This window comes from Mastigoproctus giganteus, chromosome 14 (genome assembly GCF_048544385.1).
Source record: "Mastigoproctus giganteus isolate SK-2022 chromosome 14, ASM4854438v1, whole genome shotgun sequence".
NCBI classification, from domain to species: domain Eukaryota; kingdom Metazoa; phylum Arthropoda; class Arachnida; order Uropygi; family Thelyphonidae; genus Mastigoproctus; species Mastigoproctus giganteus.
In genome coordinates this window covers 95,488,504-95,506,680 of record NC_143588.1, presented here as the reverse complement: position 1 = coordinate 95,506,680, position 18,177 = coordinate 95,488,504, and the positions used below count along the sequence as shown (strand labels likewise).

Below are 18,177 nucleotides of genomic sequence, written 5' to 3'. Positions count from 1 at the left end.
TGTATTCTGTCTATCTTGTGAACTCCTCTGACCGTTTGGTCGTCCCGGAGTATAAACAGAAAATTTATTTATTATAATTGGTAGGGGCTCCATCGTGTTGGAACCACATTGTCTGTTGCGTCGATGCAGAAATCTGTTCATCTCTCAAAAGTTGTGGCAATACTTGCTGCAGAAAGATCAAGTAGATAGGTCCGGTTAGACGACACGGTAACAGGTAAGGTCCGATGAGGTGATCTCCCATAATACCGGCCCATACATTGACCGAAAATCGAATCTGTGCTGCACGACGTCGTATTGCATGCGGGTTCTCGACCGCCCAGATATGGTCGTTATGCGTGTTGAAAATTCCTTCCCTTGTGAAGGATGCCTCATCGGAAAACAACACTTCAGCAGGAAAAAGGGGATTTGTAGCACATTTTCCAAGGTACCACTGTGCGAAAGCAATACGAGGTTGAAGAAACTTCGAACGCTTACTTTAATCCATGTACCTTTTGCTTCTTTTCATGTATTATTAAAACGATATCTCACTTACGGTCTCTTTTCTTTTTATGGTGCTTCTGTGTACAACACCGCTTCAGGAAAGCATTTCCGACCCCACATTGCTATATGATTTCGAGTTGTCAGGATGTACCCTACCCCTCTTAGAAGTTCTGAAACGTTTAACTGAAACACCCTGTATATTGTTTAACAAGGTCTGGGTCCCTGATACCTACCAGATCTTGTCTGGAGGTCCATAGCACTGCGTAAGTTTTCTTCTTTACATGTCCGAAATGGGGTGTGAAGTTTAGGTTTTCGTCCCATTTCAGACCAAGATCATGCTCAGTTCGGCGGTTACGTTTTTATTTATGCCTTCCACGTCCTGAAATCTCTTTCCTTTGAGGGCGGTTTTCGCCTTGGGTAAGAGGAAGACGTCCGATGGTGCTAGCTTGGAAGAGTAGGGCGAATACTTGAGCTGTACATGCATGTTTTTTTGGAAATGTTTCCATAACAAGTGCAGAAATTGGCGGGGGGAATTGTTGTGCAGCAAGAACCAGCACCAGCTTTCTTTCGAAATTGCAGCTTCACCCGACAAATGAGTTTCAATAGCCTTTGAATCACCTGCACGCAGAATACAGCACTCTCTCTCTCTCTCTCTCTCTCTCTCTCTCTCTCTCTCTCTCTCTCTCTCTCTCTCTCTCTCTTCAAGTACAAATTCTTTGTGAATCACATCCTTTTTATCGAAAAATATGATCAGCATCGTCTTGATCTTGGACTTCAGTAACCGAAACTTTTTAGGCCTTGGTGATGATTTTCGAGTCCACTGCATGCTCTGACGCTTCGTCTCTGGGTTATTATTAAATAATTAATTTGAAAATAAGTGTCTATTTATTTTCAAATTAATATTTATTTATTATTTAATCTTAATGAAGGATTGAAATGGAACGATCTTAAGGGGATTTCCAAAATTAACCATGTATCTGCTCCTATGAGACCATTATATAGTCACAAAACTACGAATACGGTTTTTTATAGAAATATTCCGCTTTTTTCTTTCCCCCCCCCCTTCAAACCGTGTTGTACGGTTTTGATAATTACTGTATGAGAAAGTGTTTCCTAACTGACATACTGTGTATTCCTTTGGTTGTAATTAAATGCCCGAAGAGTTGATTAAACTACTTTTAATGATCTCTAACGAGCGTTTCGAGCCCAGAAGATTATTGGTTTGATTAAGAGGTGTAACGTATACGACGAAGGAAGTAATTCTATCTCTATTTAGGGGTGAGAGGGGGGGGGCACACTAGCAGAAATTTTCTCTATGGTCCCTACGTATATGCAGCAGTGCACATTAAATTAGTGAATCGAAAGCCTTTAAATCTTGCAGAAGGCAATGGAAAATTAATTAGATATCGAGAATGTTTTTCTATAAGGATTGTTTGATGAGTAATTGACAAACTATTTAACTAGATTAACATACGGTGGTTTAGTAGCAATTCAAGAGATAATGTTATTAATTAGTTTTATTATTAATTAATTTTATTAATTATTATTTGATGAAAAAGAGATAATTAGTGCTTGTAGGTTATTGTTGTTATTTGGTTTTTTTAGGAGCATTAGCAACTAAGGCCATATTGCTCTGGGGATATGCGGTGTTCATTCCCTGACCTTTCCCCATCCTCCATATTTGGTGGCTCACGGGTTCGAACCCCTGTCTAATCAAGAAGCGTGTGCTACGCACTGTTGCTCTTGCCCGCCTGGCTACGGAGGTGCCAGTTGTTGTAGGGAAACTACAAGAAATAACATTAACTGTTCGTTTTATGACACTATATTTTATTAAAGTACGTACACATTGGCCAAAAAAATACAAACCTTCATTCAGTATCGAATAACAGCAAGTGTGCGGTGCCTCATGGATTCTATAAAATGTTTTGGTGCAATTGTAGCCATTCTTCCAGCAAAATATCCAGACGCTGCGACAAAGTTGAAGGAAAAGGGCATTGTTGACGAATAGTTTTCTTCAGCATATCCCACACATTCCCAATAGGACTGAGATCAGATGAATGTGAGAGCTAGGGAAGATGGTTGAAATCTGTGCCATTTTTGCATGGTTCTAGCATTATGCGCTATTGCATTGTCATCCATAAAGTAGCCATCACCTTCGGGAAAAAATGTAACATTGCAAGGTGAAGTAGATCTGATACAAAATTCAGGTACTCCCTTGATGACACTCGACCTTCCACCGGTATCAACGGAATAAGTCCATGCCAACAAAACATTCTTCATACCATGATACCAACTCTAGATTTTTGGGTTGTCTTAACAATGCAAGCAGGGTCCATTGCTTCGTGAGGTTCTCGCCACTCTCTCTGCCTACCACGAGAGCAACACAAAGTGTATCGCTATGCGTCTAATCACATGACTTTATTCTTTTGTTCCACTTTTCAATCACGAAGTTCTCGACACCATTTCAAGCAGATTTTTCTGTTTTTCTCTGAAACAAGTGGCTTCCGAATAGGCAGGCGACTGCCAAAACCCGATTTATTGAATTCCCTGTGGAATTCAATGAATTATTGAATTCAGTGCTGAGGACCAGATTTCAGATGCATATAAAGTTATAGGTGTGAGACACCTATCAATGTATTGACAAATCAAATTGATGCTGTGGCAGGCTACGAGCTCCTGGCGGATAGCCCAGAATGCACCATAGGTCTTCTTTGTCTTGAGGAAGTGATATCTGAAATTTAAGTCTTCATCCTACTTTAGCCCAAGATCAGTATGCGACGAAACTTTTGGAATTGTCTCACCATTAACTACAACTCGGATGTCATTCCTGAACTTCCTCTTCGTAATTGTCATGTGGGCTGACTTCACATTGTTTAGTTGGAGTCCAGCTAGCTGTAAATAATCTATTAATTGTTGAATTTGATTGGAAGTTTGATTATTCATTTCTTGAATGTGTTTAGGGTCTTTTAAAATAATAAAAAAAATTTAAATCATCGGCGAAGGAGCAGAAATATGTATGTGCTGCAAGAAATGGTTCAAATAGAATTGCAAAGATGGTGGTCGACATCATCTCACCCTGAGGCATCCCCCTCGTTGCATAGATAGATTTTTGGTGAGATCCAGTTTCTATAATTAACTCTCTCCGCTGTAGTAAATACCCCAGAATGCTTACTATTTGATTTGATGGCTTGAAATATTCTTTTAGGATGTATAAAAGAGTGGGAATTGACACAGTACCATAAACAGATTTAATATCGAAAAAGATAATGCCCAGTTGAGCTCTGTCATTCAGGGCTTTTTGTGCTCTGAAGAAAGTATCGCCATTTGAAGTAGTGTACCTGTATTGTAGGACTGTGGTTTGTTTGTTTGTTATTTTGGTTTTTAGGAGCATTAGCAACTAAGGCCATATTGCTCCGGGGATATGCGGTGGTCATTCTCTGACCTTTCCGCATCCTCCGTATTTGGTGGGCACGGTCTCGAACCCCGGTCTAATCAAGAAGTGTGTGCTACGCACTGTTGCTCTTGCCCACCTGGCGCCGGAGGTAAGGTGGTCGGTGAGAAAAAGTATTAGATAATTACTGGATGTATTAGTTTTTCAACAATTTTTAATAAAGTACATCTTATAGCAGTTGGACGGAAGTCTTTAGTAGTCTTGGGGTTTCCAATTGTAGGAACTGGTTTGACATAATAAGATTTCCAGAGTTCAGGTATGGCGCCTGTCTTTAGAATCTTCCGGAAGATGTTAAGGAGGAGATCTACAATGTACACGGAGCACACCCTGACCATAAACAGTGGAAAGCCGTCAGGTCCAGTTGTAGCCTTGGGCAGGCCATTTATCACGTCAATGACTGTTGCTTAGTAACTATTATATCATCTATAGCAGTTAGGGTTTTCCCAGTTAGACTAGGCAGGATTGAGTTTCTGTGGTCGCATCTGGATGATCAAAAGATATGCGTGTCCACTCCTCAAATAGCTTTCCTTCCATGTTCAAGTGATTCTTGCATTTCGAGGAAATTCTCCGGGTCTTCTTAATTTGGAATAAGATGTACTGTTGATGTGCTCCTCTCTTGAGGCGCAGGAAGTGAGCTCTCTCCCTTTTAAAGGCTTCGTGGTCTGTACTGTTTCTGGATCTTATCCACTTTCTTTGTGCCGTCTGCTTTCGTCTAAAGGCGGTTTTCATGTCCGAATGAAACCACCGTTATGTTCTCTCCTAATTCTGACTTGTTTAGATGTACCAATCATGGCCATAAGTCTCAACTGCTCAGCTAAGGATTGAATTGCCTCTTCAGTAGATAATGAAAATAAATTATCCCAATTAATGGTGGAGAGATGGTTGATGACCATTTCAGGTTTCAATAATTTTGTAGAAAATATCAATTGAGAGTGGGTATCTGAATTATAATTTCTAACTTGAGTTCCTGATACCATTGATATTGAAAAGGCACAGGTAATAGGTGAGTGATCTGAAGAAAATGCGAAAGAGTTGGGAAAGATGTTAAAAACAAGGTGTAAAGCTTGACCTGCTCTCGTCGGCGGTGTGATATGTCTTCTGAGATCCAAAGAATTCAAGGTTAATATTAATTAGACAATATATACAAATTACTATTACATAATAGTTTTAAATCTATTTCTTACTGTATTAACCATTCAGTGTTTGTTATGTCCTTTTGCACCGTCTGGAAAGGCCTTGATTCAAATCTCATCTCCACGGGAGGAACTTTGAGCCTTTTGTCACATCATGGCCGAGTCAGTCGGTTTCGCGCAGGGGTTGAATGAATTTTCTGTCAGAAATTTTCTCGGTTTTTTATGTTCCGAAAAACAGGCAAACCGACTATAGGATACACGCAGTTCACATACACGATACAGTGCGATATCGTGACCTTAGTTTAAAAACAAATGAACCAGCAAAGCCCCACCAGTGGCACCTTGATACAACCCCACCTAAATTCACTGTACTCGTTTCAACGTGGCGAACTGACTGAAATTGTTTCGTGTTTTTCCAAGACCCTACAACTAGGAAACATCTCCAATAGCGTATTGCATCTTTTCAACAGCCTTTAAATTTATCCGGAGAAATATTGCGAGAACAACGCTTACAGAGTAAACTGCCACTTTGACACTTATGCTCTCATCCATTTCTAAGGTACGTGTCAATAACCCGGTCTGAGAGACGCTGCTGATCATCACAGTGTCACTCAACATGTCATCAAGTGGGTTCGATCCTCTTCTATTTAAACAGCAACTCAAGAGCCAGTTGTTGAAGACTTCTAAGCTGTCGTTTAAATATCTCAGACAAAGAATTATAAGAAGTCAAACACTTATTAAACACTTATCATAAAAGCTTTGTTACTCTGTGTCAAACGGCTTCACCGAGTTGATATATTAAAACTACTTAAACAAATTTTGTAATATTTACACGTAATGCTTTGGAATTTGTAATTTTTGGATGTTTCTTTCTGTTTAAAATATGTGAATATCCTGGGAGGTTTTTTTTCCTCCAGACTACCCAGAATCGTGATATTATTTCCTGCTTTACGGTAAAAATTTACTGTAAGATAAAGGATGAAAATATCGACAGGCATTCAAAAACAAACAAAATATAAGTATAATTAAATTAAAATGGTTCTGCGTGGATTTTTATGCAAAAGATGCTTAATTTCAAACTTTGCTTTAGCTGGAAAATACAGACACAACATCAAGAGTTCCACGAACTTACAATTGTGATTTTATGACCACCTTTGACCCCACACACAATAACTATCATTATTGGGACTGTCATGTTTTGAGTTTAGGTCGAAGTTCGAAACACAGACTTATCTAGGCCTGGGGGTGAAATTCAGATCTCGACTTATTCTCTCTGACAGTAGTCGGAGTTTGAATATGACGAGTACAACTTGTACAGACAGGACAGAAGGGGAGGAGTTATATTCTTGATTAAGAAGTTAACATCTCTGGCTAAAATAAAACTTTTTGCAATACAGTCTAAATCTCTTCGCAATTTGAATTTATATCTCCTAGTTCTGGAAACAACAATGAAGATCCCACATCTTTCCTCATTATGGACCATTTTGCTGATCTCATCAGGCCGGTTTAGTTGTACCTTTTCAAGAAGCTTGAGTTTTTGTTTTTAGGTGCAGCCTCATACTTGAACACGGTATTTCTAGTGTGGTTTTACAATTGCCATATAGAGTGGAATTATGACCTCCCTATCTACAAGCAAATGTTCGATAAATCAACCATGCGGCACCACAAACCTTCCTCGCTGCCTGTCCGCTATGTTCAGAGAACTTCGTGTCCGACCGTACTGTAGCTCTCAAATCCCTTTTTCCCTCTACTGTTTTTAGTCCAACTCCACCAAGTGTATGTTTTTTGGGGGCTGCTCTTTCCAATTTAAAAGATAGCTGCCACTTTTCCAACCATCCTTGAAGTCTATTTAATTCCTCCTGAAGTATCTCTGAAAAACTATAATCAAAAACTGATTATATTTTTTATTATTAACTACTCTACCGTTCTTGATCATCATCTGCAAATGTTGACATCGCGCTCTCTTATCCCTTCGTTGATGTCATTTAGGAAAATTAAAAACAGTAGTCCCAGTACTGATCCTTGGATTTCATTAAAGATTTTCATAATGTCCACATGAAAATTTGCTGTACAAATTGGAGCAGCTTGGTATTGGAGTAATTTACTGCTATGGACTTAAGGGGTGATGGAATGGGAAGAAATAGAGTGTTTATTAATGGCGACTGCTCTTGGCCACTAATAACGGCCACCCACTGCTCATGGACTAATGTTATTAATGGGGTCCCTTATTGTTTTAAATATTTATTAATGATATTGAATAAGGCATATCAAGTTTAATGCCTAAGTTTTCTGATGATACAAATATTGGCAAAGTGGTTAATGACAGAAATCAGGGTATGCTACTGCAACAACACCTACAGACATTAGGCAGAGAAGTAGGGGTTGAGAACTAGCAAATGAGATTTCAGATTGATAAATGCAAGATATAACTGCATTTGGGTACCAGTAATCCCAGAATACCATACCAATTGAGTGGTAGTGGAGGACGAAAAAAATCTAAGGATAATTATTATTATCAGTTTATTGATCCACAAAAACGCCGACCACCCCGGGAATGTGCCAGGACGGTGCGCTATTTACAGACTGAGGTAAGAGGTATACCACATGTGCAGTGGAGTACAAGCGGGCTCGACCCGACACGGGATACTTACAGAATTTTATTTATAAATAAAATGTTGAAATAAAATACAGTTTGAAAATTATACATATAGTCTGAAGTTAAACAAAATTATTTGTAGTAAGGCATTGGTCAGGGGCAAGTGTCCATCACAGATTCATTAGCTGAAAACAGTTCTCGAAGGTTTTCTTTCTGTAGAGCTTATCTTTGCAAAATGTATCTGGATGGATGCTTAACTTGTTGAAAATCTCAAGGTTATTGGCAGGAAACATGTCCCTCAGAGAATTAAGGTTTGTCAGAGTTAGTCGCAGAAGGTCGCAAGGGTCAGAGTGATCTCTTCTTGCTTTTTTGGACCGGAGATTAATGATCATACAGTTGGACCATCTATTCGCCGCGTTATAAGCCATTTTTCTAGTGAGGGCTTTCCTTGCAGTCGTCAGATGCCCAGATTTTCTTGGAGGATGGATCTGAAAGTAGTAAGAGGGTTTCCCACTATCCTGTTCATCCATCTTAGCAACCAGTATTCCAAACCGAGGTACTTGTTTACGTAGCAGACAGGAGCAGAGGACCAAATTTTGGAAGCATAGAGCGGTAAGTAGGTGTAATACAGTACTGACAAAGCAGCGCTAGATTATACACACCCAAGAGCTCCTGTCGTACGGCTCATAGTGCTGCGTACAGTCTTGCTCATCCTGTCAAATTGAAGTTGGAAAGTGAGCCCTTCATCCCATGTGAGGACCAGGTCTATGTGGGATGTCATCCTTTTCACCCATTCACCGCATACAAAGATTTGGATATCGTTTTTAACTCTTTTCTGGTAATTGATATTTGGGCTGATTTTGAAGGATTCGGTCTAGATGAGGATTATTTGAACTCACGTAGAATTTCAAGTCGTCCGCATAGGTAACAAAATTCTATGCTAAGAAAGGCTCCGAAATTGCTGCAAAAAGGAAAGCTGAAAGCACACTCCCCTGCGAAATGCCTCTTGTGACGGCGAAGGTTACCTGCAAGTTGTGGTGGGAAACAAACAGATGTCTTGAAAGTAGGATTGACTTCAAAAATTGTAGTATGGTATCTGACAAGCTAAAGTAGTGTTTCCAGAGCCGGCCCGAACCATTTAGGCGCCCTGGAAAGGCTTATGCGCCACGTTTCGGAGATTTCCGAGAATTACCGCGCTTGGCATACTCTATGACAGGGCACGCCCCCCAAAATTCGGCGCCCCAGGCGGTCGTCTGGTGCTTGGGCGACATATACTGAGTGTTTCAGTATAGAAAAAGAGCTGGTAGATATATTTTGTCATATGCCGATTTAATGTCCAGAAAGAAAATGTCAATGTGGGATTTGCTGTTGAGGGTCTGTTGTATTCTGAAGAGGGTATTTAGAAGATTAGTAGCTGTTGATCTTTTGTGTATAACAGTATGTAGGTAGTCGAGCCTGTGTCCAAAGCAGTGCGGGGAAATTGCTGGCTGAATCACTTTTTCATATATTTTAAGTAGAGAGCAGCTGATGATCGGACCTGATTGAAGTGTTTAAATGGATTGAGTGAGCTTGATGATAATGGCATTCTGCCCCTTGCTCAGACTACACACATGAGGGGATATAAATTCAAATTGAGGAAGGATGGTTGCAGGATAGATGTGGAGAAGTTTGCATTCAGCCAGCGGGTGGTTGATTGCTGGAACAAGCTTCCGTCTGGTGTTATGGAAGCGGGTAATTTGATTAAATGTAAGGAAGGATTAGAAAATTATTAGTGAGGATGGTCAGATGATGTAGATAGTTTTTTTTTGGGGGGGGGGGGAGCGGAGGGCTGCTGTTGTATAAGCTTGTTTCCTAGCATCATTTGCCGCTACTAATATTTCTACTAACTTCATATACAGTATTCCTGAACCAAATCCACATCTAAGTCGTCTAACTTCAATTTTTCAGTCTTTATTCATGATTTATAGTTAGGCATTAAATAGAGAATACCTTACAGAAACGTTATTGTGGCAGAATTTATACTCCAAAAGACAAAGAAAAATTCTCTGTATACAGAACAATCTGTAAATCAGATATAAGTGGTTATGACATGGACTTGTAAAGGAAGATGGTGTGGAAGAATGAAAAGGTTAGAAATTTTTATAAACAAAATATTTGTATATTGCATGGTGAAGTATAGTTTTCTACATTTTTCAGGTCGCTACAACTTTTTTCCAAGCGGAGAACTGCACGTTAGAAATGTCCAACAGAGTGACGGACTGAGTGCCTTTACGTGCCGCACAAAGCATCGTCTGACGGGAGAGATAGTGGCTAGCAACACCCCAGCGAGGATTATAGTAACAGGTGAGTGACATCCGTTTATTACACAGCTGCTTTTTAAGAGCTCGCGTGAAATTGCACTGTAAACATCGGAATTTCGTAACAGCGAAATAAAGTTCGTAATAGCACCACCTGCCGAGTGTCAACCGGAAGCAGAAAAATAAAAAAACAAACAATAAAAAAAAAACCGACGTTAACTTAATTCATTAAAAAGGAATGAATATTTAATTTAACCGAGGAGAATCAAACGTTGAAATTAAATTAATATAATTAAAATATTATTAAATATTAATTAAATTAAACAAGAATAGATGGAAAGTTTATACTTAAATTGAATTTATATAATGCCTTAACCTTAAGGGGGAACTGTTGATCGATCTCTCCAATTTGCTTCGAGGTCCGCTCTGAAAAATTGCCATTTCAATTATTCGGGCAGAATAACCCACTTAATTCTTATGCCTACGGTAACATCTTGTGTACTTTGCTTTTTATTTATTAATCTTCTCACGCTCTGCGTATTTACCATGAGAAGGCCCGGTTTTAATTTGAAACATCGCGATCATTGCTGCCATTAGTTTTCTTCATAAGGAGCTCACCACAATCCAGGAAACCTCATTAAATAAATGGGTTTTGAAGTTCCCACAGTCAGCCTAACGAAATTTGCAATTTAACTTCGCAATGAGAGAGTGTGTCTGTGAGTTCTGTCATTTTATTTTCTCTTGGATACAGGTAATCGTACAGCAACTCTGTTTTGATCAATATTTTTACCCGTTCTTTCCGTGTATGATTTATAATTGCAGTTCTTTGAGATATAAATTTAATGGGTACTGTGACAGTGCTCTCTCTCTCAGTTTGGGAAAAAGTAGAAGTCGCATGATGCCTCAGTTGATGTTTCGAAACTTATTCAACCATTCATACGTGTTTCATAAGTACGTATTTAAAGTAAATAATGCAATATCAAGGCAACTCGTGGTGAACTACTTACACAACATGAGGTCGAGACTATGCCCTACTCTAATTACAAAACATAGAAAATCTTTATTGTACAGTAAAGATACAATAATGTGCCCGCCACAGCCAGGAGGCCAGGGGCTATTATATACATAATTGTTTTATACAGGTAGTTTGTTCTTTACAAGCTGAATCTCTATTAAGATGCTACATCATCGTATTATTTTAAGAAGTCAGAAATCTACTTTTCCAAAAAAAACAAAAATGGCGCGGGGTAGAATATTTTCGGTTACACTTTCGTAATTAGGTCATAAAAATGTACTAAAATCTTCCACCTTTAAGCTGAGAGAACGAATGTCTCACCGTTAAAAATTCCAAATTAAAATAACACCAGCTGGAACTGGCAGATAAAGCACTTCATGGTTTTATTTAATAATCTTTAAGCCATCTTAGCGAAATGTTTGATTATGGTCATGCGACAGAAAGAGTTATACATTAAGAGGTTACAGGAATTCTCCACAATACTATTAACCTGATATTTAAAGTTCGTTATAATTGAATTATATAGAAGGTTTGAATTAAGTTACGGGACTGGAAAAATTTAAGGAAAACCAGATGTGAAAATGAAAAAGGCTTTTAATATTTTAAATACGTTGTGGCAGCACGTCGAGGAAGGCTCTCCTTGGACAGTTATCAGGCTGTCTAAGTGCAAATCTACCTTAAAATTAATAAATAACAGCAGGAATAATCATTATCATCAACAGTTTGAATGAGCTCTTCATTCACACACCACTACTGCCTCTTTTAGTCATTAACAAATAATATTTGAAGATAACGTAATTTAGTTGACAAAATAACATTCTGAATTTTATATCATTGTACTTAAAATATTGAACGAAATTACTTTTCTGCTTCAATTTTGTAACCCGCATTTAGAAAGGGGTGATAAGGTAATGTATTAAGAGAGTGACGGGGTAATTATCTTTATGGATTTTAATCTGGTTAAATGTGCTAAGAGTTCTAGAGATGATGCGTTATTTCATATTTTAAATCAGATTCTTTTTTTTTTCGTAATTTCCCAAGTTCATCTTCATTTTATCTTTGTAATGACATTTATATCTTTTAACAGACCGCGTGTTCTTGTAGAGTTTTATTCAAAATGACGGTGTCATTTTTTTTCGCCTTTTTGATAATTTTGTTTGAGACACGAATCCTTTTCAGATAGAAGAAAAGCTTATTATCATATTTAAGAACATCGAATACTGCGTACTCGAATATAAAGCTGGTTATTTTAGATTTAATGTTTACGACTTAGGAGTCCAGACATCTCAGTAGGTTGGAATATAATTAGGAATAGGCCATATCTTCCAATTTACCTCTGAAGTGTTTTTGCAGAGTCGCTTACGAAATTAAACTCCGCTCTTCGGACAGATCGAAAGCATTTCCAAGTGACAAATAAGAGTGTGGCAAACGACTGGAAATAGTCATCTAAATTTTGCACGCCTTGACAGAGCGGAGGATAAGCGTCAGTCGTAGTGAAGACATTGATCGCCTTGTCGATTAATACGTCTCCAATGAAGAACGTTACTCTGATGGATGGAGCTTTCTTGAGATGGGAGAATTAGGAATAACTGTGTGGATGGACAAAGAAAACTGACATCACTAACTGTGGGGGGAATAAAGGGTTGCTAAGAAACACTTAGACGTCAGCGCACCGAGAGCCGTGATACATGCGGGGTGACATCGCTTGCTTCAGCGAAACCAAAAACCATTAAATGAATTATTGATAAAGCAATCTTCGGCACAATGGGACAGCTGAAAGTCTGTGTGACTTATTAACTTATCTTGATCGCCGAATGTCGGAAGGATCGACAAAATATAACGTCAACGGGAGACGAAAGAAAGAAGCTGACAAAGCACCTATATAATTAAGGTGCGCTTAGAGAGATACTTCTCTTGACGCTTCCTATTTCTGCAGTTGCAAAAATGCAGATTTGGTTGAAAAATTCCGCTGAGTTGTTCCGGTGTAATAGATGTAGTGGGAGAAAGACGCTTCCATTTGGTTGATATTGAACCCCCTTCCCTTTCCCCCCGACAGTTCATTTTGCTCGCGAAGTGGGGTGGAAGGGGTCGGTCGATAAAAGGTAGACGCCATGGAAACAATGTGAGGAGTGCATACCGTTATCTCAGCTGACGACAGATTTCATGAACTGGCAGTTAATTATTACAGTTGAGAGCTCGAGGAAAGCTGGAGCGATAACTAATACAAGTGACCTTAATGAGTTCGCCATCAGAATTATACATGGAGAAAGAAAAATGCACGATCATGACACCGAAGGGAAAAAAATTAGCTTTTCATTTGGCGACCTTTGAAGCAACCTGTTTATTTTTTTATTTTTTTGAGTTCTGTTCTTCTTCCCATCTACAGATTCCGTTAGCGTTACTTGCCTCTTTTCTCCCGGTAAGCCATGGAACCTTTGTGCAATAAGTCCACTGAGCGCAGTGATGTGAAAACTCAGTAGGGGCTGTAGCCAGTCAATATACAAAGTAGGACTATAACTCGCTAATGTTTAAAAGAAATGATTCTCTTTCTTTACCTTTACCGCCTTATTAAACCGGAGATGACACTTCACTGCAATACACTGACGTAGCACAGCAAAGTCAATATACCTGCTCTACACGAAAAAAATATCGTTTCCAAAAGAGAAACCTTTTTCTTTGATGCATTCTAAAACTGTTCCAATTATCTCTAACTGATGATGAGTGGATAAGCAATATGGGGACTGTATATACACTATTTTAGTTATTAATAATTTTAAAATAGACCATGCTATCAAAAGTATTAGGGCATTGGCAAATAAGCCAATTTCACGCAAATTGCGTTAAATAGCACGGAGGTAATGAAGCTGCAGAAGATAGAGGTGTCGTTTGCAACCGAAAGCACAAAGTAGCTCAGCGAATTTGAACCAATAGGAAATCAATAGCTTGTGCCTCTAAGGATGGCACAGGGCTCCTGAAATGTTATCAGTGAATCTTCTTTCAAAGAAGATTCTATTAAAATCTGGAAATGAGGGACTTAGTCTATTGAGACGGATCTAAGAACTCCAATGGTATCGTTCTTATCCTAGCAGGAAATGGCTGTACATGTGTGTGCGTTGCATTCCCGGCGCTTTAGCAAATAGTAATGATTCATGATTTATAATAAAAAAAAAAAAAGCAACACGACTTTTATAAGCGAAGCTCCTGTACAACATAATATGGATACAGTATGTGATATGTATGAAAAAAAAAATAATTTTCGAATTTCTATTGGTCCGATTTTAATGAAATTTGGAATCACTCAACAAAACGTTCTAAAAGGCCCAAATATAAAATTTCATGAAAATTCATCCACTGGGAGGATATATTTTCACAACTTCAGATGAGGCTACACTGATTATTCTGACATTAAATAAAATCATTGCTTGAATGAGCAGATTAATTTCGGGATATGCTGCACTAACAAATTGTATATCAAATTGCCATAAAAAGAACAGGATATCAAAATGTTGACAGTACCTGTACGAATTTCCAGGATCATCTGATTATAAATGTACAATAAATACTTTTATTTCCTTCATGAGGGCCCCATATTTTTATTTCAAGGTTGATTTCCAGATATTGTGTTTATATTTCCTGTTATTACAAAATATTTTAATGATTATTAGCTGCTCAAACGCTAGCTGTTCCAAATTACACACTGAATTTTATGCAGAATGCCGATGTTTGAATGATTTCAGCTACAACTCACTTTCATACATATTAACTATTGCCCGAATTACCAAACATGTGTTTATACGCTCTCTGAACACACTATTATACTTTAATGAAATTCCCTGCGAGTCTCCCATTTCAGCGGCCCTGATAAATCCAGTCAGTGCATTCACATGAACAGTCGGTACACAAGAAGTTTCTAATAGCTATTGGCTTACTCCTGCTCCATCTTGACGATAGGATTGTCATATTATAGTCACATACAAGCAGAATACACACACTGGCCAAAAATTAGAAACCTTTTGCATTTAGTCTCAATAGATAATTAAAAGTATGGTGCACTTACAAATTTAAGCTGTCACGTTGCATGACCAGAGATTCCTTGCTATCAAAAAAAAATAAAAATAAATAAATACTGTACGTTTTCTTGAAACTCGTATTCGCTGGTAGTACAACGATTATAATCATGGCCATCTCCATACTGGGGTGGAAAAGGCCCGGGTACGAATCTCATCGATGAATTGGAGAACGTTTTGGCTTTTTTCGCCCGTGGCTTGAGTTAAATCGACCAGAGAACACACGTAAGTAACAGACATAATACACACGGTTAGATGACCCCAGGGGAAAAATGTCATTAATATGCCTTTTTTCCCCTGGGGTTTCTTAGCCGATCCGGTCACGAGGGGGTAAGTGAACTTCCGATTTTCAGAAAGGTGTTTTGTTGGAGCACGTTTAGCAGGAGCCAGAACTGAGAAAACGAAGAAAACCACTGTGTGTCGGAATAGAAAGTTCAATGCGCAGAATATGACTCAAAAATTCGATTTAGGCAAAGAAAGACCCATTTCCAACCTGACTATGCGGCGGAAGTTAGAGAATGTGGGATCTGGTAGTCGTATGCCTATATAAAAGCCACTTCTTTCTGTAAAAATTCGATATATTCGACTGGAGTGGTGCCGCCAACTAAGACTGGGCTTTGAAATAGTGGTAAAAGATCATGTGGCCTGACCAGTCTCGATTTACACTTTTTTGCATCGACCGTTTGGTGAAAGTGTGCGAATATCATGCATCCAGACTATCTCTTGTCTAGCACTCAAGCGGCTAGAGGTGGTATCATGGTACGAGGTAAGTTCTTTCGGCATGTACTGGGTCCGCTCATATCGTTAGAAGGTGATGTCAGCTCCAATGAATATCCTTCTGTCGTATCGGACCAACTGCACCCTGCAGTGCTTCATTTTTTAACAGGATTGTGATAGATTCTTTCAAAACGACAACGCAACTGTCCATCGTGCAAAAATTGTATGTGAATGATTCGAGAAACATTCACAAGATTTCCAATATCTACCCCGGGCACCTAATTCACCAGATTTGAACCTAATTGAGAATGTCTGAGATATGTTGGAAATGACACAGTTCTTTACACAGTACAGAAGCTGAAAACTATCCTAATGGAAAATTTGGAGCTATATTCCCTCAGACGCCCAGTGGAATCCATGCCACCACGTGTACGGGCTCTAATTCGGGCCAAAGGTGGCGCTGCTAGATATTGAATAAAGGTTTCCAATTTTTTGGTCGGTGACTGTAATATCAAAAGCTTCTCAAAGTAGATGTTATAAAAGAGGCCAAAATATAGTAATTTTTTCTTGCTGTTGTTTACAATTTAAACAAATGCATACCGTAAGCCTAACGGACCATCAGACCGGAACTTTGAGTTTTATTTAATTACGATAAAATTATCATACAGACAGTTATTAGATTAATAGTAATTAACTGAAATTAAATTAGTCCATGCAGGACAGTAACATATAAATAGCTTGTCTTTCGCGAGTTTGCTGTAAAGTATTACCCTCATCGAAACCTTACTCTATTTATCGTCTGGTTCGCAATGAGTGGAAGATCTTTCATATTTGCTTGTGAAATTGGCCGGTTTATTACCAAGTTTGTATAACTGCTTATGGCTCTAAGACAAAATAAATGAAGCCGCATCTTTATAATGCATGTTTCTGCAGCGAGATTTCTCTCTCTCATTAGATCTAGCAGCAAGCTTTTTAGGCCGGTCTCTGTTCCGAAATAAAAATTGTGTGCACCATTAACAATGTGCTAATCTGCTTCATGGCAGACCACTGATAACGAGAGGCATTCGTGATTCGATAGAGCGAACGCAATCATAATTAACCTCGCGTACTGTTTTCCCTGCGTTTCTCATCTCCCTTCCTTCCAGCTATAATTCTTCAAAGCGTTCTTTTAACAGTGTTACCGGGTGCTCATGGGAGCATTAATAAGGGCGTTAAATAAAGGAACGGGCTCCTAGTTACATTTCGATACGTACCATAGAGATTGTTCAGAGATACGTAAAGATAGACAATGGGAGATGGTTTCATATTCACACCGATCAACTGGGCATGAGTCACACATCCTAAAGAATACTGGTTTACCGGTTCTGTGCGAAAGGGACATAGAAAAAGATTTCGTATTTCTCTCTCTCCATTCTGGACATAACAGAGAAAAAGAATTTCTTTTTAGATGTCGATAATTGTTTTCAATCGCGTATATCAATACACAAATAAGCAATTAGCAAAACTACAAAGACTCTTCATTTAGGCACTCATTAAACAGACCGAGAGAATGGTTAAAAAAAAAGATGGCGGCACAGTGGCAGACGAAGCAAAGATCATTTATCAAATGTTTACTTTACACTATTGTTGCCAAGAGGAGGCAAACAATGGGTGATGAATGTCTGATGTCACAAACTACTGAGAGTGGCGGGCTTACTCCACGTATTCTTTAAGGGCAAAATCCACAAAAATCGAATGCGGCGAGAGAAAGTCATTATCGGTCCAAACTATTGCGGGGTGGTGGCGTGTCTCGCGCACCAGACGGAACAGCCGATGATGCTGGGTCGTAAGTTGGATTCCACCTGATGATTTGAGCCACATAATTACTTTCTCGTTGCCAGCGAACGTGCACACGATACATTTCACAAGCGGCCTCGCGTTCTGAGGAACATAAATTATTTCCAACCCCCTCCACTCATCCCCCTGCTGTCAAATGACTCCTCCCTGGTCTTTCTTTCTATTGGGCAAGCTCTTTGTTCTCTATTGGAAAGCAGAATCGTCATGCACAGGTGTTCTGAACACAGACACACTGTAAATTGATTTCGGAAAATTCTTGGCCGTTTCGCAAACAAATCTGTCTTTACATGTTAACTAAAGGAGTTTATTTAATCGGGAACGGGGCTATTGGGTGTAAATCACCGCCAGAAGCGTGTCAGTACCACATTCTCTTTGCAGGCGAATTTTTAAAAGTGAAAATTAAAATTCTATTTGCTAGCATGGGTGGATCGGGAGCCATAAACAAATATTAGCGAATTAAATGTCTTAATGCACCGCTAAAGAGGGAAGTATGCTAACAGAGGAGAGCTGCTAAGGGGAAAAAAGATTGCAGACATGTAGCTTATAAAATAATATTAAAAAAAATACAATTTAAACAACTAGTTG

General features: G+C 38.8%; 1 protein-coding gene across 1 annotated transcript in view; it reads left to right on the top strand.

Moving 5' to 3' along the window:
• Positions 1-18,177, top strand: part of LOC150075401 (cell adhesion molecule Dscam1-like) — a 316,461-nt gene that overhangs the window by 108,825 nt on the left and 189,459 nt on the right. The window contains exon 4 of the mRNA XM_090389299.1: positions 9,857-10,003. Coding sequence (XP_090245425.1) covers positions 9,857-10,003 — 147 coding nt within the window. The remainder of the gene's footprint in view (positions 1-9,856; positions 10,004-18,177) is intronic.